Here is a 25,917-nt window from a genome sequence, read left to right on the forward strand (position 1 = left end):
AAATATTTAGGGAGGGCGAACACGCCCCTGCAGCCCTCCCAGACTGAGGGAGACACGATAGAAAAGGCAAAGAAAATAAACAAACTTTGGAGATTTGGAGGTAGGCGGCTGCTGCAGGAGATGGACACAGCAGGTTGGTGCACACGTTCATTTGAGTGGAAATAAATTTTACCCAGTTTATGATCTGGATAATGATTCTCTAGGTTTACCAGATTAGATTGTTTTAAAAAGTGATATTTGCATAATGAGTAATGAGTTAATATTTACATGTTCTCACATGATGGGTTGAGGAATACTGAGGGAAACAAAGAGAGAGAGAAAGAGTGTGTTGGGTATGTGGGTGTGTATGAGTGTGTGTGTGGCTCCTAAGTGAAAAGCCCATGTAGGTGTCCCCTGTGTGTTGACAAAGGGATTAGTTTAGGATCAAGCAGATCTTGCAGAGCCATAAAGACAGCTGCAGAAAAGAATTTGCACACACTGAATTACACACACACACACACACACACACACACACACAGAAAACCGATCCCGCACAAACAGGCTTACCTTCTGCCACCGCTGAAGAAACAGTGCAAAATCCCAGACACAAACACACACAAACATTGCCACTACTCACCCCACAGACCACAGGAACAGCACCCAAAGTCACACACACACACTCTAGATAAACAACAGGCTACTAACAGAGCAGACATACACATATACACACACACCTTCTGCCAGGGTGTTCTCCTCTGAGTGTCCGTTCAGGCTGGTCATGCTGGAGATCTGTCCATTTTTCTGCAAAGACTGAAAGAGAGAGAAGGAAAAGATAAGATATATGTTTAATTTGAATGCATTATCACAACAGAGACACAAGTGAGAACATTTTTGGAAACACACTTTTTAACTTTCTTTATGACAGTTAGTTGACAAGATTGGTGCCGCTCTCATATCTCTAAGCTAAGTAATTAAGTACAGTGTTAGTGTCCAACCACCGTCAACATTCACCGTCATACACTCTATAGTGGTTTTAAAATAATGCAAACCAGCAAATAAAGGCCTTTATCTCAACCGACCCATTGTGTTTTATGATCAGTGAATCAGCTTACGGGACGCTTTTAGATCCTTAAATGGTGCGTGTGCTGCCACAGCATTATGCAGCAATAAACAGTTTTATTATCAGGCAGAGCAGTTACTGGTAAAAGACAAAACACCAAAACAAGAACCAAAAATGGAAAAATTCACCTCAGGTCACATTCACAACATCTCATTAAAATGATTTTTACATTGTTCAGTCACTGGCAAGTGTGTTAACAAGTTAAAAAGATTCAACCTGGCTCACAACACCTTATCAGTGGATGGATCTGAGTCCTGACAGAGTTTTTCTCTGGCAGCAACCAGCTCCGACTGACAGTCGTACAATGGCAGGCAGGCCAGGGGAGAGGGAACCAGAGCCTCCCCACAGAGCTGCTAATCTAACTAATGGACAACTCAGGCTCCATTCCCAGCAGCCCCAAAGTCCCCTCAGGAAAGACCTGAAAAACGACACCACAGAGAAGGCACTCTGCTTGGGACAGATTGGAGGGATGTTCTAAAAGATGAGAAAGTGAGGGCAGGTTGGAGGAGCGGAGGGAGGGACCGGTCATAAGGAGGAGAACTGTCCTACACAGTGTTGTAACTGTCTGGGAGGAGCACAACAAAGACCTCTACAGAGAGGAGAGGAGTGCGTGTTGTTACATACAAACAAAAGAGAGAGAAAAAGAAAACAAAATGTTTAGAAAAGTAAAAATAATCAAGCTAAAGTTACGAGTAAAATCTAGTAAATTCTCTCCCATTCTCTACTAGGCTTTCCATTCGTACATTAAGATCAGACGGTCCCCTATTTGACATGTATAATATTTAGGGCTGCAACCACAGACTGTGTATAAAAGGCTACAACTAATGATCATTTAAATGTTCTTTTCTACTGCTGATTGTTTTCTTTATTGACCATTTAATGTGTGAGAAGTGAAAAAAAGTCTGCTTAAAAGACTTGTTTTGTCCATTTAGAAACCAGAAAAAACAGCAAATTCTCACATTTGAGAAGTTGGAGTCAATCAATGTTTATCATTAACTGATAATCAATTACCTAAATAGTTATAAACTTATCATTATAAACAATTAAATCAACTCAGTTCCATTCAACAGGCTGTAGAAAGCAACAAATGTGCTTGCTTCTACCTTAAGTAAAATTTCAATGTAATTCTGTTCCAGTACATTTGGCTGCATTATGTGGAAATAAAATACTGTATTCTCCTGCTCCCTGTCAACACTGCAGAAACCTTGCCCTCTCCTGGTTCATTAAGTTGGCAGCTACACTTCAGGACAATGAACTTGAGTCATGTGTTGGATGCACAATATATCTGATTTTGTTTGTATTGGCTTCTGATCTGGTGAGGTGGCTTCGACTGCAAGTGACTGTGATTTCGTGTAGATGTAATCAGGCATCTCAAAACACGTTGAACTGCAAAAACACAATACAGTCATAGCTTTTATTCTTGTCCACTGCTCGCCAAGTGCCCCCACCCAGCAAACTTCATAGAGAAATGTGAGGTCATGTACAATATGGTTCCTTAAGTGCTCATGGTGCCCTTCTGTCTAAAAGACTTGATCCACCCAGGAACACAATACTTGAGTGAAAGCATGCAAACGTGTAGCTCCAACCTCCTTGGACAAAAAAAAGGTATGAGCGAGCTACATCCCTGCAGAACTCGCGAATGTTGGCAAGTATTTGTAAAATATATGCTGCCACCATTTGCAACCTGCATGTAAGGAGGGCTCACAAACTTCTTCACACTGAGGAGGATGGTCCTGTCCTGTCATTTTTGTCCTTTTAAAGCAAGTGTGACCTCTGATCAGATTTGGTGTGTGAGCCCTCAGCTGACCTCCTGGACCTGCAGCAACCCCGCCCTACCCTGGTCTACCCCATGACTGGCATTCCCAGCATTCCTTGCCTTCTTCTCCAGTATTCCACAGACCCCCCCCCCCCCCCAAAACACCTGACTCTGCCCTCTTTTTTCAGCCCATAATGTTCACCCTTCGGCCACCTCTATTCCCAAGTTACCTCATAAGCCCCCTTTGTGACCCCCATCAAAATGCCACTCCTTCTTATGGGCATCAAAAAAATAGCTGCTATATTCCCACCGCAGTGTAAGTGTAAGCAATGGGAAGAGTATCTGGACTGACAGTGAACGCTTGGGATTCTGATAAAGTTGTTGGGCCATGAAAACGTAGGCCCTATGTAGAGAGGGGCATAGGGGTGTAGCATGACTGATCTTCATGCAGAAAACTGGACTGGAGAGAACTATTTAAAATCAGTAACAGTGATACTTTAAACAAGAGTTCCAGTTTATTTAACCCTAGCCACATTGTACATAACCATACTTTATTTGCTATAATAACAATATTTTTAAAGATAATCCACTATCAGTGTTATTGTGTGGTGATACGGTTGTGAGACTTCCATGTCATGTCACTCTTTTGCTGTTTAGAGCTGACTAAATAACATTTTTTAATGGCACGCATCAGAGTAATGCTCTGGGTTTGTCTCAAAATGCAAATAAAATAAACATTAAACAAAAATACCACATACATTATTAATTCAATACTGCAGTCAGTTTTATGACACTCCTGCACTGTGTTTAGCTCGCCGCTTTGAGTTGTTTCTAGGATTTGATCATGTATATGGTTCTTACTGTCATATTCTGATCTTGTGAAATATACTGTATCATCTTTGTTATGATGTTAGTCTCTAAATCATTGTAATTGCTGCCTTAAAGAGACTCTTGGGCTTTCCTGGCTAAATAAATTCATAACAAACTTTTGAGAAGCTCACTCATTTAGTTGTGGAGACGTAAGCGGTAGGTTTAAACTTTTAACCTTTTTAACCTTACTTTAACACAATATTTGTGTTAAGCAACCCTCATACAATCAAGGATTTCTCTCTAATCCCACCCATATCGAAATAACTGAGGCTGAGGGCAGTTTAGGAATTATAAGAATTCCAGTTTCACGTTATCATTTCAGTGAACTGAAACTGAACTGCCCCAAAAACTGATAGGTGTCTGAGATGCTCAGAATTCCTTTCACGAGTCCCCAGACAGAATATGTTGACGTTTCACTGCCAGTTGTGCATTTTTTGATGTCTGCCTGGTCAACATGGTCTGCCACAAAGACCTAAAGACAGACTTAGACCTGCTCCAAAGAGTGCAGAAGGGAACGGTCACAAAACAAAACATCTGCTCAAACAAAACAACAGCAGGAGAAAAAAAAACAGGAGGAGAGTGTTCTGTTTTCTGTCTGGTGCTCTGTATAATTTGATCAGATCTAATTTAGCTCATTGGAAAACATTTGAGCAGCCTTATTTCTATTTATGAATAGATGGACTTGAGTAGCACTTTGAGTTGTGTGTACTAAGCACATCAAGCCACAGGGACCAAGCATCAGTGAACACCTCCTGCTTCTCTTACAGCCTCTTTCAGCTCTTTCCATTTGTTCTCCATCTCATCTTCATTTATCAGAAGAGGCTAAATACTCACAAAGGACAATTTTATCTCCCGCCCTCATCCTCCGCAGCCTCTTTCACTTGTGTTTACACGTCCATTAGGCGCTGGGTTCCTGTCAGCAAGCAGACTTGTGTGGTACTGACGGTAAATGCTGACTCACCATTCAGACATAACAGACAGAACAGAAATAACCACCGCAGTTTGTTTCTTCCAACTTGTTAAAACAGATTGTTCATGCAGCCAAATACAGGGAGTTATTGCTGAGCCACCTTAAAGAGTTAAATCACTAACCCCAGACATCCACATTAAAGGATAATAAGGGCAGTGATATTGTACACATTTCTTACTGTTTACAGATACTATAATGGTTGTATGTAGCCACTGATAAGTATTGTTTGTGCAGGTGAATCCTGATATATGTTATTCTTCTGTGCCATAGATGTGCAGTGCTGTCCAATCTATTAAAACACAGTAGAGATCCAGGCTCTTGTGTGACATACAGCACATACAGAAATTCAGTAACAACTAACATGGGCCCTTATCCTGAATGAGTCAGACACATAGTGTCCCTCTGGCACAAATACCCAAACCTAAACAGACGTTCTTTCACTCCTGTTTGAGGCACCCAGCTATTTAATGGAAATTTAAAAAATAAATCTATATATTTATGACATGATTTTTAAAGATTCATACAAGTAATTAAGTCAAAAAGTATTGCAAGACAGACTACTGCATTATATGGTTATGATGTTATCATGGGATTTGTTGACGGTAAAATACAGACTAACGCCAGCCTTTCCCTAGAAATCAAAACAAAAATGGCACGTGGCATTCGCTTCAAAGTCTCATGTTACCTGGGAGAAGGAAATTGTTTTTTCACCTTGTCATCTCTTCCACTGACATTTCATTTAACTGACTTTTTTCTGAAAGGAGATAGGGGTTAATAACCAATGTCATATTGGTTGACAGAGCTTCTCAAACCTGTGCTGCAACAATACTCTGTTACACTGGCCTAGGCTGAGATGTTAACAAAATAATTTCCTCATGAGCTGAATCATTAAAGCATTCACACGTAATCGTTGCTCTGTTTCCATGACATGGAGCTGAACCCTTAGCTCATCAAGCCACAGTTCTTGGCCAGCAACATCATTTCTTGATTGGAAAACTTTTAAACACTTTCATCTCTCTGCCACGTGGAGAGGCCATTGTGTTAAACTGTCTTTGGCGCAACCTTTAGTGACAAAGAAATACCTCAGAATTTAATTAGTCAGTCCACTTTGTGCAAGCAAAAGCCTTAAGATAATAAAATTAAAAGCCTTCCCATCTGATTGTCCACAATTACAACAGTCTACAAGTTCAGGAGCAGCACTGTCTCTGTTTCTATCTTCCTGTGACCCTTTCTCTCACTTTAGCACTCTTTCTGCTTTCACTTTTATCCCCAATTTATCTTTGATTCTTGTTTCCTCTTATCTGCCTCTCTCATTTACTTCTTGGCTGCACCTCCATACTCAGCGGCTCCTGGAGAGAGACGACCCGCTGTCTCCTAAATCACTCCACAAAGGCCAGGCAAGGGAGATTTATACCCCTTAAACCAAACACAGAATGCAGGAGGAGGGGGGTTAATGGAAAAGAAGAGGGTGAGGCAGCTGGAAGTACGTCTCAAACCCAGATATCTAGTCTCAGAGTAGCCCGAGAGAAGAGGCTGGAAGTAAGTATGCGAAAAGAGGATTGGTGACCTTTATTTAAATCAAATAAAACAGAAGAGGCTTGTCTTTATAATGGTATCAGAGAGACCAAATAGTTCAAAGGTTCCTAAAATTGAGGGTGAAATTGATTTGGGAGCTCAAAAGGTCTACATCTGAGCCGCTTTCTTCCAAAGCACCTTTAATTTAGTTCTTATTCATACAATCAGTTATCATCAACATGGATTTAAAGGTCTAATTGTGGGTCAATGTAGCTGTCATGGCATTAATATCTTTGTGACCCCTTGTAGAAATAAGCAGGTATCAGATACAGTAGGCTAATATTTTCCAGTTCACCACAAAACTAAACGGGAGCAGGAACAGCAGCCATAAATTCACTCCACCTGGTCGACATGGTGATTTTATTGCTACTATATTGACAAAGACTCAAAGAGGTGCTACTGAAAAAGCACAAGGAGAAAAACAGTTTAGTGCCACTTTAAAAATGTCCTAACCTTTTAATCCTGCACAAATGTAAAGTAAAGCAAAAGATCTTGGCTGTGAGACTCTATGACATGTTGGTATTAGTCCCAGATGAACATATGCATACACAAGCCGACTCGCAGCAGGAGATAACAGGCTTAAAGGCTCTCTGTGGGGTCGTAGTGTGTTCGAGACAGTTAACCTCACAACCTCTGACCTCTGAGGTGTGGACAGTCTCAGAGCAGACGAAAGGAGGATGACGCCGTTGGGGAGGGAGAGAAGGTGTTAGAGGAGGTGAAAGCAGAGATGCGAAGACAGAAAAGGGGAGACAAAAGAGGAGAAATAGAGGAGGAAAAAGATGAAGAAGAATGTACTGAGAGTGACGGGGATTAGTTGTTCCCTAATGTCTCCAAGGACTATGGGTAATGTTGCTGGTTCTTACTGATTTTAACAAATGATTTTTAAGGAGACGCAGCAGATGTAGATTTTACACTGATGCTATTTTTTTTTTACCCAGAACTCATCTTGGTATTGTGCTTCCTGCTACAAGAAGTACAGGAAGTGAAGAGGAAAATACAGAGAAAATGCAAATAAACTGCAGATTAGGCACAAGAGAGTCTGTAAAGGAATAATTCAACATTTTAGGAAATGCTGACAGCTGGATGAGAAGATTGATACCTCTCTTGTCCGTGTGATGAATATGATATCACCTGACAAATAAGCCTCCATAAAACCCAGAGGTGTCATTTTGTGGTTGTACAAACTGAACAAACGAGATATAAAGTTTCCGTTAATGAGATTTCAAAGTACTGGTAGGTGGAGGTTGGTGAGCTTTAACCTATAGTAGCTGCAAATTCATTTATTCAACTCCAATCATCATCTAAATTGTCCTGATGAATTGAACTCCCCCACCAACCTCCTCTAAGCAGGACAAAACAAGCAGCGAGAGGTATTTGCCAATAAATATTTCACTCAGGTCTATAACGGGAGGTTTCAGGGGCCCGTGTGACCATCATGTCTGCCTGCCTCTCCCTCCCTCTCCCTTCATGTCTCTTCACCCCTGCCAGCCCCCAATCTATTATCCCTGACCCCCACATTCAGTACATACCAAAGATCAAAGCCTGACAAGACCCCCGAAGAACACTCTCACTGTTTCCACAAGCTATTAACTCTGCTCAGGTGCTCAGGACGAGGGTACCTGTGCTTCAGTGTGCATATCGTGTGTGCATGTGTGTGTGTGTGCGTGTGTGCGTGTGTGTGCAGTCCAGAGCAGGTTTGAGTGGAATTAGGAAACACAAAGTCAAACAAAAGATTGTAAGTCTGACAACATTAGGTCATATCCAAATGTATTACAGATTTACAATGGTATGAAAAGTAACCTCCTACTCTGCTCTTTCCTTTTTCTCTTCCAGTCATAGTGGCTTTCAGGAAGAGATGCAGGTTACAATAAATCTGTCAACTCCTCCACTGGCAAACACACAGACACAATCTGTATATGGAAAAACTCCCTCTGTGTGTGTGTGTGTGTGTGTGTGTGTGTGTGTGGGTGGGTGGGTGGGTGGGTGGGGTGTTTTTTGTCCAAAGGTGTGGCTGCCAGCATTTCTATTAGTTTATCTCTAATGGGTGAAGGTCACATTCAGTCTAGTGTTTTGACTGAAAGTTTAAAAACTGTCCTGCAATTCCTGACAAAATATAATTTGTCTGCTCAGGATTGGATTACTCAAACTCAGTAATATGATGGTTTTAAAGTAGTTTCACTTGGTTTTGTTGTTATAATCAGACTCAGGTCACAGACTGACGACTTCAGATTTAACTTTATTCATCATGAGGAGTGATATTCAGTCTGTGAAACAGTTGTATAATGCCTTTTTGCCTCTGAAAAAGATCATTATAAACTTCTGTGGTTCTGCTATTCAGTCGTGGACAGGCACTAGCTCTCATGTTATTTCACATAAAAAGGATATATTTGTATATATATTTGTTATATTATCATATCAGCACTTGGTATTGGCAGGTACATTGGAATTCGTACTGTGAGATAAAAACATTGGATGTGTTTTGCTCCCTAAGGACTTGACTTTAGGCTTGAAAGAAACACTATTCATGTTTCAATTTTAACCTAAGATCCAAGAACAATAAAAAATTAATAAGACAGCGTTAGCGGCCTTTGGATGACCGCGCACCTTGAATATTTACGCACTGAAAGGACTTGGTGTCAGTTATGTAAGGTGTTATAGCAAATGTTACATTGCTGTTTCATGTTAATGGCTTTCAGCTTTCAGAGACTTGTAAATGATGCATTTCAGGTTTCATGACAGCTGCATGATTTCTGGCAATAAATGGTTCAATGGGTTGTGTTCACTGTCAATCTTTTGTTCTACATTCTTTGTACAATATGAATAAATAGCTGGTTTAGGCAGCAAAGGGAAGGATCATGGATGTGGTTAAATACTGAAAAGAATGTCAATGTTGACTTATTAGTAGTATTTAAACAAGATCTTTTCCCTAACTTTCAAGAAGTGCTTTGAGTTGAGTTGTCTTAACATAACCACAGAAATGTCATAATCAAGTCAAATACTGTGTGTATGAGTAAATATTATTATTAGATTATTATAAATTAATATTTTGCACAGTTACATTCACTATGAACATCTTGCAGCTTTGGAGATATATTCATTCAAAACTTTCTTTTAAAAACCTATTTTTGACTGAAAAAAATAATCTGGGAAGCATTATATTTCTTTCCATTATATTTCTTCTGTTTCAAATTAGTAGCATATAAGTGAAATATTTATCTATCTTTGGAAAGTAACAGATATGTTGCAAGAAAAAAAAGAAAAATTCTCTCAGAGCTGGAAACCACATCAGTCAGGTTGTGTGACTGTCAGCCATATTTGATTTCAGCCTGGGTTACATATATAACATGAGAAGAGAACCTGAGGGACACTGAATTAGATAAATAAAACAGCAGATGGGTAAAATAAGCCAAGAATCAAATGTGCATGTGTGTTTGCGTGTGTGTGCGTGAGAGGGGAAGAGGATGGGGCGTGAAAGAAATTCAAACTAAAGGACTCAGTGACCCTGAAGCTGCAGTGTCCACACACCTGTTAGCTGCCATTTTAGGACAACAGATGAAGCCAGATTGTCCTCCTCTACCTACATCAGTGCATCACTGACCCTTTAACCCCAAGTCTCTATACCTCCCACAATTTGTCTGTTTTTCATCACCTCCATCCCTTCATCTGTGCAGCTGCTACACTTGAACAGCAAACGGAGCCAAACAACAACAACAGCGCTGTTGCAGGAAAGACCCCCCAGGACATGATCATAATCAGGCCACACTGGCCAGTGTTTGACCCCAGGGGCCTGCCTCTCTAACTGGGCTGAAATAACAAATCCACCCCCTTCACTGACCCTCCTGTCATGATTCTCTAAATATCGCGGAGCCCCGATAAGCATCAGAGGCTCAGAGTCACATGTGAGAAAAGAAGATGACTGGTGAGAAGGGGGGGTGTCTGGACCGCATTCAGACGCTGTAAACATGGTTTTAATTACTGAGAACTTAAATCAGACTTTGTTTTTTATGGTTTTAGGTCTCAAATTACTCACAGATTATTAACCTACTAATGTCTATATGTCTGATCTAAGTTTTGGCACAGAAACAACATTCAGGATTAAATACCATCACTTAAACTCGAAGCTATCCAAATATATTTTCCGAAGTCACATATTTCTGGACAATGTGCGTCATCGAGAGGCAGCACATATTTCTGCTTAAAGCTGAAATCTGTACCTTCCTCTTCAGCAGCAAGAGGTAAATTAAGTGATTTTCAGATTACAAAGAGGAGCGTGGAGTTGAGTTGAACATAACTGGAGCTGGACACAACTCTAATGATCTTAATGTAGTTTTTTATTAAGACAGACAATCAAGTCTTACTGATGCTGCATGCTTTCCTGAAAATGTTGCTGTAAGACCATGTCGTTCTGTTAATGTACAAAGAGAACAGCACCACTGTACTGTAGAATATGGTTTGAACCTAGTACTTTGATGACTTAATGGTGTATTTTACACTTTGTTATATCAAAGCCAATGAATTAGCTAACACAGTAATTCTTGCATTTATTATATAACTATAATATAGTTATATTGTCAACTTGAACAGGTGCAACTCAACAAACTGATCAACATTTCTCAACAGTTGAGTTCAGAGTTCCCAGAGATGTGTTAGTGTTTTGTGACATTTTATTATATATATGGATATATTAATAAAAAACAAGGATGCCGACGTTAACCAAACCAATTAACCTCAGCAGATACGGACAAACATTAGCATTTATTTTGTGTCATGTTTCTGACCATCACACACATGTCCCATATTTGCTCTCGTTTTAGCTCTGTTTTGGTCTCCACCAGCTCCTGAGGGAAATATCAAACCAGAAATTTATGGTGCTACATCTTAAGAGGCAAAGCATCTAAAGAGGAAGTCCAACTGCCTTTGATTTTGCACTTCTACAAATACAAAGATGTAGATGACTGAGAATTTCTTTAGCTGTTAAATGCTTCACTATGCTCACTAATTATGTCCTCACTGTGTCTGTCTGCTGTGTGTTTGGTGCTGGGCAGGTAGTTTCCAGTGGCTTATCTGAACTTTTTTTTCAAGTTGTGAGGTCTGAGTTTCTTAAAAAAATAAAACTGAGCAGTGAGTGAAAAAACACAACACTGTATATTTATCCGTCAGATATGAGAGACGTGGAATTTCAGAAAAAACCTTAGTCATGTCTTTTTAATGAAGTGCCATTTGATTTTAACACGGTTAAAAGAGACATGTGAAAGAAATCAGCTTTAAAAAGAGGCCCATCTTCCTGCCAGAGCACAACCAGCTCCTCAGTGTTGTTCTCCTCCTCTCATTACTTTCATTTGTCTGCTTAACAGACCTGGAACCGTATATGGGCTTTAGTCCGCTAATGCAATTATCCAGTCTAAAAAAATGTGAATGGCTTAATCACAAACAGGCACATGTTAAGTCATGGTGGCTTGTTGTCTCAATAAATCATGCAGAATTCTCAGCTACAACCTGGAAAATTTGTCTGTTGAAGTCACCAGACTAATGCGCTTAACTGTTGTCAGTGAAAAATAGTCGTCTTATGACTTATGTAGCCTCATGGCAGATACGTTGTTCACAGACAATAAGGAGATATTTCAGTTCACCCTTTAAAACAACACATTTGGCTCAACTGAGTACGCAGTGACCACCTGACTCGCTTTCCTGTATGCTTCTCATTATCCTGATACAGCACTGGGCATCATAAGACACCACTTAAACAGAGTCCAAACGCAACATACAGTACGTGGTTTGTCACAAAAGAACTTTTACTATGAGAGGAGCACATTGTTAGCAAATGTTTTGCAGCTACGTTCTGCTATGAAAATTTCCAGAGGGCATTATATTTCTCTCATGACATATTTGCTGGTGTAAGTTTTTTGTGTATAAATGTAATTTTTGAGATACAAGTTTCCCGGAGGAGACAATTTTAGAGCATATCAAGTTTGTTTTTTTTTTCACAAAGACACACAATCAGCTCTGTCCCTCTTCTTTGTCTATTTCTTTCAGTCTGTGGTGAAAGAGGTTTTCAGATGTTTTGCTAAAGTAAAAGTAGCAACACCACAATCCATAAATATCACACTACAAGTAAAACATCTGTCCTCAATTTTACTTAAGTAAAAACATTTAAATATTACCAGCAAAGTGTATTTATAGTATCAAAAGCAGGTAAATGTGCAGGCAGAAAGGCTCCCGTCTGAGCATTTGAATTAAGGTTTTGATTAATTTATTCATAAGCAGCGTGTCATGGTTATATCTGTTGAGGTGACCTACAGACTTCAGTTTAGAACACTGGCTGTGCTTTATATTATCACATAGATCATATTTTATATGCTCATTGCAGATTTTTAACTCTTAATCTGCAAGTAATCACTAACAGCTCTGAGATAAATGTAGAGGAGGAGAAGTGCAATATTTTCCCTGAGGTGTGGTGGGTTTGAAGTAGTAGGAGATGGAAATATTCAAGTAAAATACTTGAAAATTGTACTTAAGTACAGTACTTGAGTAAATGTACTGAGTTACTTTCCACCACTGCTCTCTGGTTTTCAGGTCAATGGGTTTTACTGTTATTGGACAGGGATTGTGATATATGAGTCGTATGTTTGGTCAATACAAGAAATCTCAGCTGCAGCGTCCCACGTGAGTATGCTATGATTCACCATTTGTCCTTCAAATGCTCTGACTCCCACCAGCACTAAAGACACACTATTATAAAACACACACATAGACACACGTACACAGTCTCTCTCTCTATCTCTCTGTCTCTCTCTCTCTCTCTCTCTCACACACACACACACACACACACACACACACACACACACACAACCTCACACATCCTCCTCTCTGCTCTGTGATGCAGTTAGTGCTGCATCAGGACCAGAGCTGATGAAAAATGGATGTGCAAAAAAAAGAGCAGCAGAGAAGAAGGCAGCGAGAGAGGTAAACGGGTTCATGAAGGAGGGAATGAGGAGCACTATGAATAACCAGGTTTTCTCTCTTTTTAAACACACTGTACCCCAGCCCTTAGTCAGTACCTGATGCTGCAATCCTTAGCTACATACTTAGACTTAGCTACATACTGCCTATGCGTCCCAGTTAGCTAACAACTATCCATAAGCCAATGTTAACACATGGATGGACAACAAGCAAGACAATGGGTTTGTGACCTTCCTGTTGCTTAAGGCGTGACAGGTAGATACTAATTTCACAGTTTTACTCAGTTTTGCTCCCATTATCACCAAGGACAGATCCTGTGTGAGTGGCTACTTCCAAAAACTGTTCACTCACGTAGTTACAGTTGGAAAGACTGAAGATTACATGTGTTCGGGAGACGATGAATTGACATGTCTCAAACCTCCTCCCAAGCAATTTTCACTGTTCATAACTAATGTGTCTTGATTGCATTTACACTTAGCTTTTTTGGACGCTGGAGAGCAATGTGATCTGCCAAAGAGGCATGAGGTGGTTAAGTGTAAATGGGCTACTGTACTGACCTCATATCGTGTCTCCTACCAACAGTCAAATGTGATTTCTTTAAACTGAGACCATGGTCTTTCACTAACCCTAAAGGGATATTTAAATGATTTAGCATGGGTAATTTATGAACGACTAACCAATAACTCACAAATTTAGTCCTCCTCTGTGTAAATGTTACAGCTGTAGTACATATTGTAAGCAACATCGAATCAAGAGCCATTTTGTTTCAGTTCTTGCAGAAGTAATGTCTGACAAAATGGAAGGCCTGCTGCATCTCCACTGTTGTTTTTACAGGGCAAGAGCTAACAGGTGCATGGGCACATAAAAAGATGAATCATGGACCAAAAAAAGAACCAAAAGAGGGTGAAACAACAGCAGAGCCGGGATGGGTGAGCAAGTCCACAGAGGCTCATGATGTAATGGAGGTAAGATGTTATTTTCAGCACAGTGTCGCAGCGGAGGAGCCTGGATGGACTTCAGCAGAAAGAGAGAGAGGATGCTTTTGAAATATTGACCATGCAAAAACCAAAAGATTCCTGTTTTGTGATGAGAACGCATGCCTCATCAGTTCTAACTTATAGACTTTGATAAAAACATAAATCTGAAACCCCCAAATTCAGCCAACAATCCACTGTTTTCATGCACAGATGATGGGCCAGATAGGAGTGGCTTGTAGCTAAACTATTCAGGGCAGTCTCTGTGAGAGATGAACAAAGGAATTATTGTGTAATCAAGACCAAAATCTAATTATGCAAGTACATGTATCCTCATTTATCCGAGGCACAACTACCTGTCAAACTTGGTGAGGCGATAGAGAGAGGCTGTGATAAATAAGGACGCTGATGTGGCAGAGTTTTCCAATCATAATGATTGACTGGGAGTAACTGTTACAGTCCCTGTGGGGCAGTGAAGAAGCCAAGCCCAGCTGGCCAGACCTGGGATATTCAATAATAATCATCACCACAAGACAACGATTCTCAATGAAGAAAACCCCTTCTCTCCCCTCCGACATTGATATCGCAGCGGATGAAACACTGATACTGCATGGTCATGTGTGTTTGTGCAACTCAATTCTAACTTGTAAATTGAATAGAAAGCCATTTTCCAATTTGTGCTCTCACAGTTCCAAACTAGGCCTCAATATGAGCATGGCACCAAGAGAAATTGTCAGTACTTGACCAGACCGCCCTCTGTTCTTTCATCTCTGGAGATATTTCATTTTCTTTATGTGTGCTTTTTATGTCTTTATCACAAAACATCACTCAAACACAACATTTTAAACCAGTTTTTTGCTTGTGGTCCCTTGAAACAAAGCGATATCTACCAGTGAGCCACTGTCATCAGTAGATATTGCTTGTTTATGTCTAATGGTTTTTGTCCAAGACAACCACAGAAGAGGTTTCTTGACCTAAAGATGTAAAATTATGCAACAAAAAAGCAAATATTTTGTGTACCAGAAACATTTCTTGTTCAGCTTTTCTTTCTTGTCGCTCATCTCGCAGCCCCTCAGATTTATGCTGCCACCATGACCACAGGTGGTAGGGCACCACAGCGCTCAACCACATGAGTCACAATGTAACATGGTAATATATAGTCTCACTGCACTACAGTATATACTGCAGAGTCTTGGAGAGAGTTGTTTAATTTCTGGGAGATCAAAGTTGAAACTAATGTAATTTGAAAAAGAATTTGTTCCAGTGCTTTTAAAATTGATTGAAATGATTTAAGCACAACTTTAACATTATGCAACACGTACTGAGTGACCCAGTGAAACGACGTCATAGCTTTTCTGTGGTGTTCACTGTCTAATAATAATCTAATTTATTCAGCTAACTTGTTTCATTAGTGGAAAGATGAAAAAACATTTTTTTCAGTTCTCTGTCAGTGTACCTGCAGCCTAATTTAATGGATAATTGAGCTGGAAAAATGAGCTGGGAACTCTGCACAGACACTGTAAAAACAAAAACAAGCAGCATAGAAAAAAAAGAAGAAGCATCGTCTTGTCTAACATTACGTAACATTGTGATGTTGATGCCATTTTGGGGTTTGATATTGTGCTCCAGACTCATTATTAGATCTAACTACTGAAGTCTAATTTGAAGGGGCTGAGAGAGGAGAGGAACAAAAGCGCTCTGGTTTTTCACATCCTCGAACGCACAAGTCTGTTTTATTAACTGTGACAGAGCTGGCAGTGAATCTGAGAGATGGAGGACAGGAAGTGACCGAGGGACACTCTAATTAGCAGAAAGCCATTTCCTGTTTCTCCTCAACAAGAATGAGAAAAAAAGAATCAGAACATTCATGAAATCATGATGGAAAGTTATCTGGGATCATACACAGAGTAGTAGTAATTTTTGATTTAGGAGCTGTTGCAGGTTTGCACACCTTTTCAGTTTGCACCATTTCAGGCGGCCATTTTGGGTGAAGCATCAGTTTGATGTTTTGGAATATTTTTACCAATTTTGTGACTTCATTTATATAGTTTATCACAATTAGAACAACTCTTAAATTCTCGATTATGAGAAATCCAAGGTTAGGCGGTACATTTCTGAGAGGAAAAAAGCACCATGACTCTTTATAAACAAAACTCTGCTATAAGTTAACAGTACGCACATTTAAGTTATAGTTTAGTTTAGTTCCTCATGCTGCTTAAAATGAATTCCTCTGCTTTATACTATTTCTAATGTCCGTGAATTCGTAAAGCGCACTTCATTTATTTTAGTAAGTGCAATAGAAATGGTGTTTTGCCCTCTTGCATAAATTACTTTTCATATGCAGAATAACCTACATCATTCGACTTTCTGCTCTAACTCCATTAGCCATTACAACAGTCAAATGATGTTTAGTCTACCGAATGTGAAAGATACAGAGCAACGGGAAAATATGGTTTTGTACAATTTCCCAAAGCAGCATTTGCTGAAACTGATAGAAGTCAGGTTTCTTTAATCTTTGAGTGGATGTCTGTTTGTTTTAAAGCCAAACATGTCAGATTCAGTTTAGTTTACCGAAGCAGTTTTAACTAATGTGAAGAGTAATATTTGATTATGTTGTTTGTGCAGACACAACAGCTGGTGTTTTCTTGCCTGACATGCAGGATAAGCAGATGAAAAGGATGTTTTGAGTAAAGATAACTGATTGTTTGGAAGTAAACAAAGCAGCAGTAGAAAACAAATGTTCTTTTTTTCCACCAACAGATTTGTGATCAGTTTGTGGGTCCTGTCATGGTTATACCAACAGGCCTTGTACCTACACTTTCAACACACACACACACACTAATAAACCACACTGAGTTTGCCCTTTTTTCTCTCTCTCTTTTTTTTTTGTACCTGAGCCCGTTTTCACTCAACCTCTGTCATCAGTGCCTGTTAAAATCAGGCAGGAGGGAGGGCTGAAGGAACAATAGGTTGATTCATCTGCCTTTATGTCACGCTGCTGGGTCCCCCTCTAACTCTCTCTCTCTCTCTATGGGTTCCACACCCTTCCCTTCTTCCCCTGCCCACCCAAAACAGTGCTCCACCCCCTCCCTTGTCGGTTCCTTCCTCTTGTTTTGGGCCGCTGCACACAGGGGCCCCTGGCTTGTCCCCATCCCGGCCCATCCTCAATGGATCCTCTGTCCGACCCCTTCCGCCCCCCCCACTCACCCATCCGTCCACTCTCTCTGTCTCTCTCTGCTAAACAGGATAATCAGAGCCACAGCAGCGTCTGATCAGCCGCAGCTCATTATACAGGAACGTATGAGCCTTAATCAGCGCACATTACATTACATAACTCATTGGAGTCACCTGCTGCTACTATTGTGACGGGTGGAGAACCTGACATGTGATGCAGGTCTCATGTTCAGGTGGAGCTTTAACAGCAGTACAGCAGTAACAGTGTATTTATAGAAAGCTCCTGTCTAGCTGGGATGCAAGAAAGGGAAGTAGATTACAAAATTAAGGAAGAAGAGAAAGAGAAACAAGCTCCTTGTACAGATGCACTGCAGTCCTTTCTGTCAATTAAACATGTTGGTAATGTTCACAAATTTCAAGTCATGTCTCTGCCTTTATGTCACGCTGCTGGGTCCATAAAGCTTTTGTTTACATGTCTTACAGATGTTAACATCTGCTGAAAAGCTTGTTTTTGCTCATCTCCAGTGGTTTAACTTCTCACCTTGCTGCAGTGATGTCACAGTGTACTGCGAGTTGTGTCAGCACACTGTGACATCACTGTCGGGTGCAGTTACAGGTGGAAAAGAGCACACAAGAGATGAAACTTTTGACCAGAGAGGGCAACAAAACACTGCTTTTCAGTCTGGTGTACTGGTGTCAGTATAACAGATTTAAAGGCAGTATAGTACAGAGATAAGCAAGTGACACTTTATTCTAAAGTGACGGATCTACTATTTACATCATACTTCAGCTTGTCAATAATTGCTGAAGCCCACACCATAGATGAATCTGAGCGTATGTTTGCGGCTTCAGTGTGATCTCCAGGCAGACTCACACTTCATCCTTTTTTCAGCCATAACCACGTAGACGTGTTCAGTCAGCAAAAAGAAACACTGATGCACTGTGATTGAGTACATTATGCCCCCTCTGCCATCACCTTGTTTGATACAATATCACTCTACCTGACTCAGAGTCCTCGTAGGCAAGTCTCGCCACTCCTTGGCAGCCATCTTGGCAACACCAGTGGGTGGTTGGGTGGCTCCAATTGAAATGAATGGGTAGAGAGCCAATACTTCACTATCAGTGATTCTGGGATTTCTAAACTGCATGTATGGAATCACCAGCCAAGTCTGATATGAACTGCTCAAAACGTGTAGTGACTTTGCACTCGTGTGCATTGACACATCATGTGTCAGTGCAACAACATGATTGGTTTGATATGTTTCAGGGAAACATAGCCTGAAAGGGGATTCTAAGAAAGAGAAGAGATCTCAGAGATTTATCTGCAACACCAGATGTCTGTTTGGGAAATAAAAGCATTGTTAATCCAGACAGAAAGAGGTTGAAAGAAGGTGTGGCAACATGTATAAAATCTAAATCATTAACAAATTTTTCATCCCACATGTCAGTTTGTTTGGTGGGAGCGCTGTATGTTTTGCAGGCTTATAATTCCATTTCAAAAAGACATGCACAAACTTTTGCAAGAATTGCTCTCCTCCAACACTGAGTATAGAGATTTAAAAAAGAGATAAGCCGCATGTTGCAGTTGTCAACAAAATTTGCCTAACATTGCGCAAACTTTCTAGGTCTATCTGTAATAGTCCTGTCACGCTTGAACAGAACATGGACATTTTTCAAAACAGAAACCTACAATTTGTGTGAACAACAGATGAACTAAGTGGTCATAGAGATGGCATGTCTGAAAGGGGATTTGGAAAAGAGATTTCAGAGATTAATTTGCGACACCAGAAGTCTGTTTGGGAAATAAAAGTATTGTAAAGACTTAGGCTGAAAGAGGCTGTGGCAACATGTATTAAGTGTGTTTACATATGGTGTGATAATTTCATTTTAACTGGTGCAAAACTCTGATTATTGTAACTCATTCAAGAATCTTAATCAGATTAAGGCCAAACAGGCATAAACAAATCTTATGGCATGGCATGCATGTGCCTGAAAGGTCACAGAGTCCATACACAGCAGTTTAGCTAGTGGTGGTGAGAAAAAAGCAATATTTTTGGGCTAATGGCAAAATGTCTTGAAAACATTCTCAAATAATTAGATGAGCTGAAATAACATACTTTGTAGAATTAATACAATGTTTTCTGTACTGCAGGTCGCAACAACACTACCCTCAGGAAAGTAACTCACATTTCTGCCAACCCTGTAAACACCTACTTGTGTTATGACCTTAATGTGATTATTTGTATAACACTTGTGAGGTTCCTGGAGACAGAGAGGTATGAGGAAAGCAGGTCGGTGGTGGAGAGAGAGAGAGAGAGAGAGAGAGAGGGGAGCATTGCTAAAATTCCTCTGTGGAGTGAGGAGGATATTTATTGACTATCTGTATCAAGCCGGATGGCCCCATCCGTTTCAACCAAGTACACACTTCACCATCCAAACACACACCCTCTCTCTGAGCAAAACACACTCAGACACAGATATACTCAAATATTTCATGTGACCTTTTTCCAGTCACTTCAAATAACTTTGATATCTATGTTCATCATTTAATATGAATAGACACAAAAATCACAGTTTTCATCTCAGATAAATGTGAATCACTTACAGAGAACACATGGCACAGTTAAGTCTGCAGTTTTCCTGTTACTTCCTCCTCCCTCTGAGATGGTTCAAGAATAAAATACTTGGTGCTGCTGCCAAGGTCGTGGTCCTCTCCTCTGTGCTTCATAACAAACTGTACAGGTTTCGCTTGTAAAAGAGCTACCTGAAAATCTGAGTTTTACCTCACTAGAGCTGAAACAATTATTTTTTTGATTAATTGATTTCAGAATTAACCAGCAACTGTTTTGATCATCAAACGTCCCCGAAAAAGTCACTTTTTAAAGCTAAAATGTCAAAGAATGTTGGTTTGCAGGATGTCAAATGTGAAGATTTGCTGCTTTTCTTTGTCTTATGTGACAGTGAGTGAAAAGTTTTTGGGTTTTGGACCATTGGTTGGACAAAAAAAAGCATTGTGGTGACATCTCCCTGGGCTTCAGGAAGTTGCGACAGCTATTTTCTAGACCAGCTAACTGGTAGATTGATGGATAATGAAAGTAAGCATTACTTTCAGCCCTTTTCCTCATTTTTTTAGGATTGTTTAACAGATTTGTACTGTAGATTTTACCTAAACAGCAGTTATATGAGATATTCCCACAGTATTGGTGCAGCATCTGGCTGTGTCCCAGCACGAAAACATGCCCAATGTCTGTGAATATTCTCATTCATCCAGGTCATAGTTATCTCAAGGAAGTTTTAATCGAAAGCACTTAGTTGTAGTCTAGGAAGATGTTTCACCTCTCATCCAAGAGGCTTCATCAGTTCGTGTTCACATCTGACCAGGCTGGGACTGGTCCAAGAAGCCTCTTGGATGAGAGGTGAAACGTCTTCCTAGACTACAACTAAGTCTAGTTGCTTTCGATTAAAACTTCCTTGAGATGCCCAATGTCATTTCAATAGAAGAAACTGTCAAAATTTCATGGAATCATATCTGACATCTTCACTCCCTCAGACACCATAAATCTTCTTATCAGTCTGATTGTGAATTTCATAGCACTTAGCTCCCAAACAGAGCAATAGCTAAATTCACTGGGACAAATAATCTCAAGCCTGGAAATAGACAATTTGACCAAAAAAAAATGTGAGTAATACAAGTGTTTGGTAGCTTGTGTTTCTCATATTTCTACAAATGAAGTAAAATGGTGGAGTATAGCTCTGATATTGTCTGTTATTGATCTGGAATGTGAGTACAACAACAACAAACAATGTGAACGTATTTTGGCAGACAGTTCAGACACTGTGACGGCCAACCAACAGGGAGAGACATCTCGTCAGTGGTAGAAACATGGGACTACAATCAGAAACTGTATCTCACCCCCAGTCGCAGATGGAATCACAAAACACAATAGACGTACTCAAGTTCAGCTTTGAAACATCTCATATCCCACATTCCAATGTCACTGGCAAAATACAAGTGAAAGCACTGCCACCGCAACGATACCTGTGATAACAGCTCAGGGCTTAAGAAAACATCCAACTGCCACACAGATTATGTCAATTCACTGGAAAATAACTGCACAAACACGTCAGCATGAGAAAACACGAGCAAACAACACTCATTCTTGCGAATTACACAAGAATGAACAAATGTAGCTCAGATTAAAATCTTGACCAAATGTTTGAGGCCTTTGTGCATTCTGTCTCACTTCACGTCTCCCTCTGTGTCATCTGACCTTTTCTGGTGACCTTTCAGGAAGAGAGACGGGCCACAAAATCTGACCCGTTGACCTCCCGCCTATAAAAACGTCAATAAATCCAATACGCTATATGAGGCGTGAACAGAGCAGGTGGCGAAACATACACAGTCATTAGTGGGCAGTTTCCAAATATTCATTCACACAGCACTGGGCAATTTACACAGAGGTAACAGTGCAGAGCCTGCAAGATGCCTCAGATGTTGGCAGCTGGACCTTAACATACTGCACAGCTGAGGAAATGAAAAGAGCATGTTGACTGATAGGTCCTTTAAGTTCTTGTATTTGCTTCTTTGAAATATAAAAAATAGTGAAAAGAGTGAATACATAGGCTTATAAGCTATGTTGCAGGTTTTTCCTCCATTTTATCCAAAACTCTGGAATCATGAGAGCACATGCTTGATTTGATTACTTGATGATTTTAAGTTGAGCTGAGCTGAAACGATTAGCTAATCGCTCTGTTGACTGACAGAAATTTCATCAGCAACTATTTTCAGAATTAGTCCAATGTTGCAGTCAACATTTGCACTCAATATCCTGCTCTCCTCTCATTTATATCACTGTAAAGTGGATATCTCTTAGTGTTGCTGACATTGACAAAATTGTGTTTTTGGTTCTCTGACCCCAATTTTAAACAGTGAGTTAGTGTACAGTGGCCTTGGTAATATCATATTTATCAAATTTCAGTTTGATAAGTGTATTTTTACACACTATTCCACTTTTTTCACATTTTTGTTTTTGATGATTATCTTCTCTTTTCCAGCTCCCTACATCTGCTCTACAATTATCTGTTTTTTTTTTTTAATTTACTGTTATTTTTCTTAATCTTGTTTTCTACATTAGATATGCCCAAGTAGAACAAACAGAAAGGTGTCCATTTTAGATTAAGTTAAATTACATTTCAGAAACCCAATGAAATATGATTTGTATTATATTAGTAGAATTATGATTGTTTTGGGGAAAGGACATGAAAAGTGAATAATAAGGGAGTGCGATCAAAAGTCACCAATGAGCCCTGTTATTATCAACAGTCTAATTCAATAACCCATCACTGCTCTCCTCAGAACTGTCAAAAGCAATAAAAAAATAAGTGACTGTTGTCATCGGGAGTGTTGCTGAGTGGTCTCTGAGGCTGTGAATCTGGACCGGGCCGAGCTGCTGGCGTTTTATTACTGCGGGACTGCAGACAACTCGACCCATTACTCAGCAAAAAAACGGCGTCAAGGCGCACATGGAGCCTGTGCGCTGCAGCACGTAACTGATGTGCACTGAGGGACACACACACAAAAAAGGGGGGGGGGTACCGACAGGTAAACTGACTGATATGATATGGAATGATTACGGCAGACATTAGGAAGGATGATTCAAGTCCTTATCAACAAATGTGACATAACAATGCGGTTTTGTTTCCGTGCCCACTGCGCAGGGAGCTCTGCCTGACAGTGATAGGAATTTTAAAAAGAGGAGTCAGTACCTTGCTGTCGAGGACGCCGCCCTCCTCCTGGAGCACCTTCACCTCCGCGCTCAGCTCCCCGGCGGAGGCTGAGGCTGAAGCTGAGGCATCCTCCTGGCTCTTCCCGTCCCGCTGCACCGAGCTCTCTGCTCCCATGGCGAACAATTACAATCAAGGTGAACTCTTCTCCTCGTTTTTGGCTTCGGTCAGTCTTAAACCCTCCGCGCCAGACGCGACCAGGACTGTGTGTTTGTGTTAAGAGGAAGCGAGTTATCCACCCAAAAAAAAGCGTCCAAATTACGAGCTCTACAGTGCAGCTCCGCCCCGGGGTGGCCTGGATCTGGAGTGATGGAAGTGTGAGGACCAGCAAACTCTTTTAGGACACCCCCCACCACCACCTCTTCCAACCTACCAACACCTCCCTTCAGTAGGATCACATGGGGCTCCCGTACGCCGCAGCACGCCTTGCAGCATCAGAGATGGTGCTGATGGAGGACAGACAGGAGAAGAGTGAGAGAGGTGAGACAAGAGGAGGATGGTTAATAAATGAGATAAAGGCTTGTGTAGCTCTTGTTACTGTTTATCCGCCTTAAGGCAGAACATAGATTTACTCTTAGCGATAGGTAAATTAAATAAGAGCTGTTATAAAAACGCTGACGCATGAGAAGAAATCTACAAATCCCCTGCAAACATCACCTCTGGGGAGATATAAGGAACTTTAAAATCAGACAAGTGCTGTAAGAAAAAGTTTTACTTAGTCACAGAAAGATGTGTATGGTAGGAACATGAGAGAAATACACACATTGTGTGGCAGACTGAATAGAAAAATCCTGCATATACCTTAAAATTTAAACACAAATATAGACTTTCACCCACATTTTAAACTGAGGTTTCACACATAAAACACAAAATAAGCTGTGAAGTGGAGCCACTGTTGGAGCTAAAAGCCCCCGAAAATCTATTTCCTCAATCAGCTTCTTACACAAACCAACAGGAAACTACATGAACACACAACTTTTAGCCAAAGCTGGAACGGTTTTGGTTGTTTCACATGAGAAATCCCTCTATTAATGTCACAATGTGTGCAAAATCTGAAGACAGTTGTGGGGCTGTTTGCTCATGTTGCCTGTCAGTCCAATCAAATCAAGATCAAAACACACCCACACAGTCTTGATTGAGCACATGAGCTGAGTTTTGCATGACTATTTGATATTTAATAAAAGGATAGTCATAAGACGCTTGTTGGGGTCTTTAAGGTACAGTGAAAGAAAGATTAAAGATTGTTAACAATGAATATTACTTTTGATACGTGAGCCAATTATACTTTTATCATATCTCATTTTTATTGGAGGAGTTTTATTTTTAATCATATGACCTATTTTTCAGTGATAATAAAACTGCTTACACCAAAAGGATGTAAAAGCTTTTCCGACACCACAACATCTCCTCTCTCTCTCTCTCTCTCTCCTTCTCTCCCCCCAGCAGGGAACATCTGCTTCGACATGCAAATAAACTTTTGTAGTAATGTGGTGAGATCGGTGTCATATCACAAAGCTAGCTATGGCTCTTGTGGTTCATGTAAAAACACAAACACAACAATAACAACATTTCTTTTCTCACTAAATGTAGCCTCGTTGTTTAACTACTTGGATTTTTCTCCTATATTTTGATGCTGAGAGATGACATGCTCTTATTTCAGTTGGCTCCAGTCAGCCTTGTAAATGAAATGTATGCTTAAAAAGGTAACATGTATATGTGTATATGTTATGTTGTTGATACTACATTTTGCTATGGTTCACTGCGCTGATAACGCCTCATGAAGTGTGTTAGCGTCGAGCAGTTCTGCTTCTCTGATGCGCAGATGCTGTTCAGGTTTAAATGTTAATTGTAGGCTGGGCCATGTATTTTGTTTGGAATTTTAGAACGCACAAATTACAGCCCCAGTGCTCAAAGCCAAGTTCACACAGGCCTAGACTGAGGGTCCCTGCAGCTAAACCAAAAACCCAAACACACAGTGTGCAACAACACAAACACTTTGAACAGAGAAATGCTCTGCTGAACTATAAAATCTTGGTGGTTTACGACCTGACCAATCATCTAGAGAGTTAACAGTAGTAACTTGAGCTGAAAGTAACTACAGAAGCTATTTTATGTAAACTATCAGAAGAAAAGTTATCAGCAGTGTGAACAAATGACATAAAACGGGAAGTAATAATGTTTTCAAAATGTTTTTTAAAGCTGAAAAGGGAGCACCTTCAAGCTAAATTGTGTCACACAGATAAGTGCAGCTTTACAATCACAAAAAACAAGGACTTGCTTTTCTGACACTCGTTGTACTTGAGATTGGCCTAAAGACTTTAATCTTATGTTTTGATCTTCTAAAATGACTTTGACTGATTTTTATGTTGACTTCACTTGAAACTGAATCCGCTCAAGACTTGACTTGACTACAAAAATTAGCAAGTTTCAGTTTTCGCCTGGGATGTTGTGCCATTTTAAAAGTCAGCATTAGAACCAGAATGCTTTGCAAATGTATGACTTGCCCTCAAGAACTTAAAGTTTAAGATGTAAGTCTTGAAACCTGACTTGGATTTGTCTTGATTGGCCCAACTTTATGTACAAAGACTTAACACAGCTCTGCTTGCAAGCGTGTATGAATAACAATGCGAACTTAACTTAAACTAACTTAACTTAAAACATTCTTTTTGTGGATAAATAAAACAGGTGGGTGCAGTACTGTCTAGCACTTCAGTGTTGAAATAACATCACACTGTCACAGAAACCAGTGATGAAA

General features: G+C 40.2%; 1 protein-coding gene across 1 annotated transcript in view; it reads right to left on the reverse strand.

Moving 5' to 3' along the window:
* Positions 1 to 23,608, reverse strand: part of akap12b (A kinase (PRKA) anchor protein 12b) — a 45,286-nt gene extending 21,678 nt beyond the window's left edge. Inside the window, 2 exon segments of the mRNA XM_018672609.2 lie at positions 714 to 789; positions 23,145 to 23,608. Coding sequence (XP_018528125.1) covers positions 714 to 789; positions 23,145 to 23,279 — 211 coding nt within the window. The 5' untranslated portion in view covers positions 23,280 to 23,608.
* Positions 23,609 to 25,917: the final 2,309 nt, after the last annotated feature.

The sequence above is a fragment of the Lates calcarifer genome, linkage group LG7_1 (genome assembly GCF_001640805.2).
Source record: "Lates calcarifer isolate ASB-BC8 linkage group LG7_1, TLL_Latcal_v3, whole genome shotgun sequence".
Lineage (NCBI taxonomy): Eukaryota > Metazoa > Chordata > Actinopteri > Centropomidae > Lates > Lates calcarifer.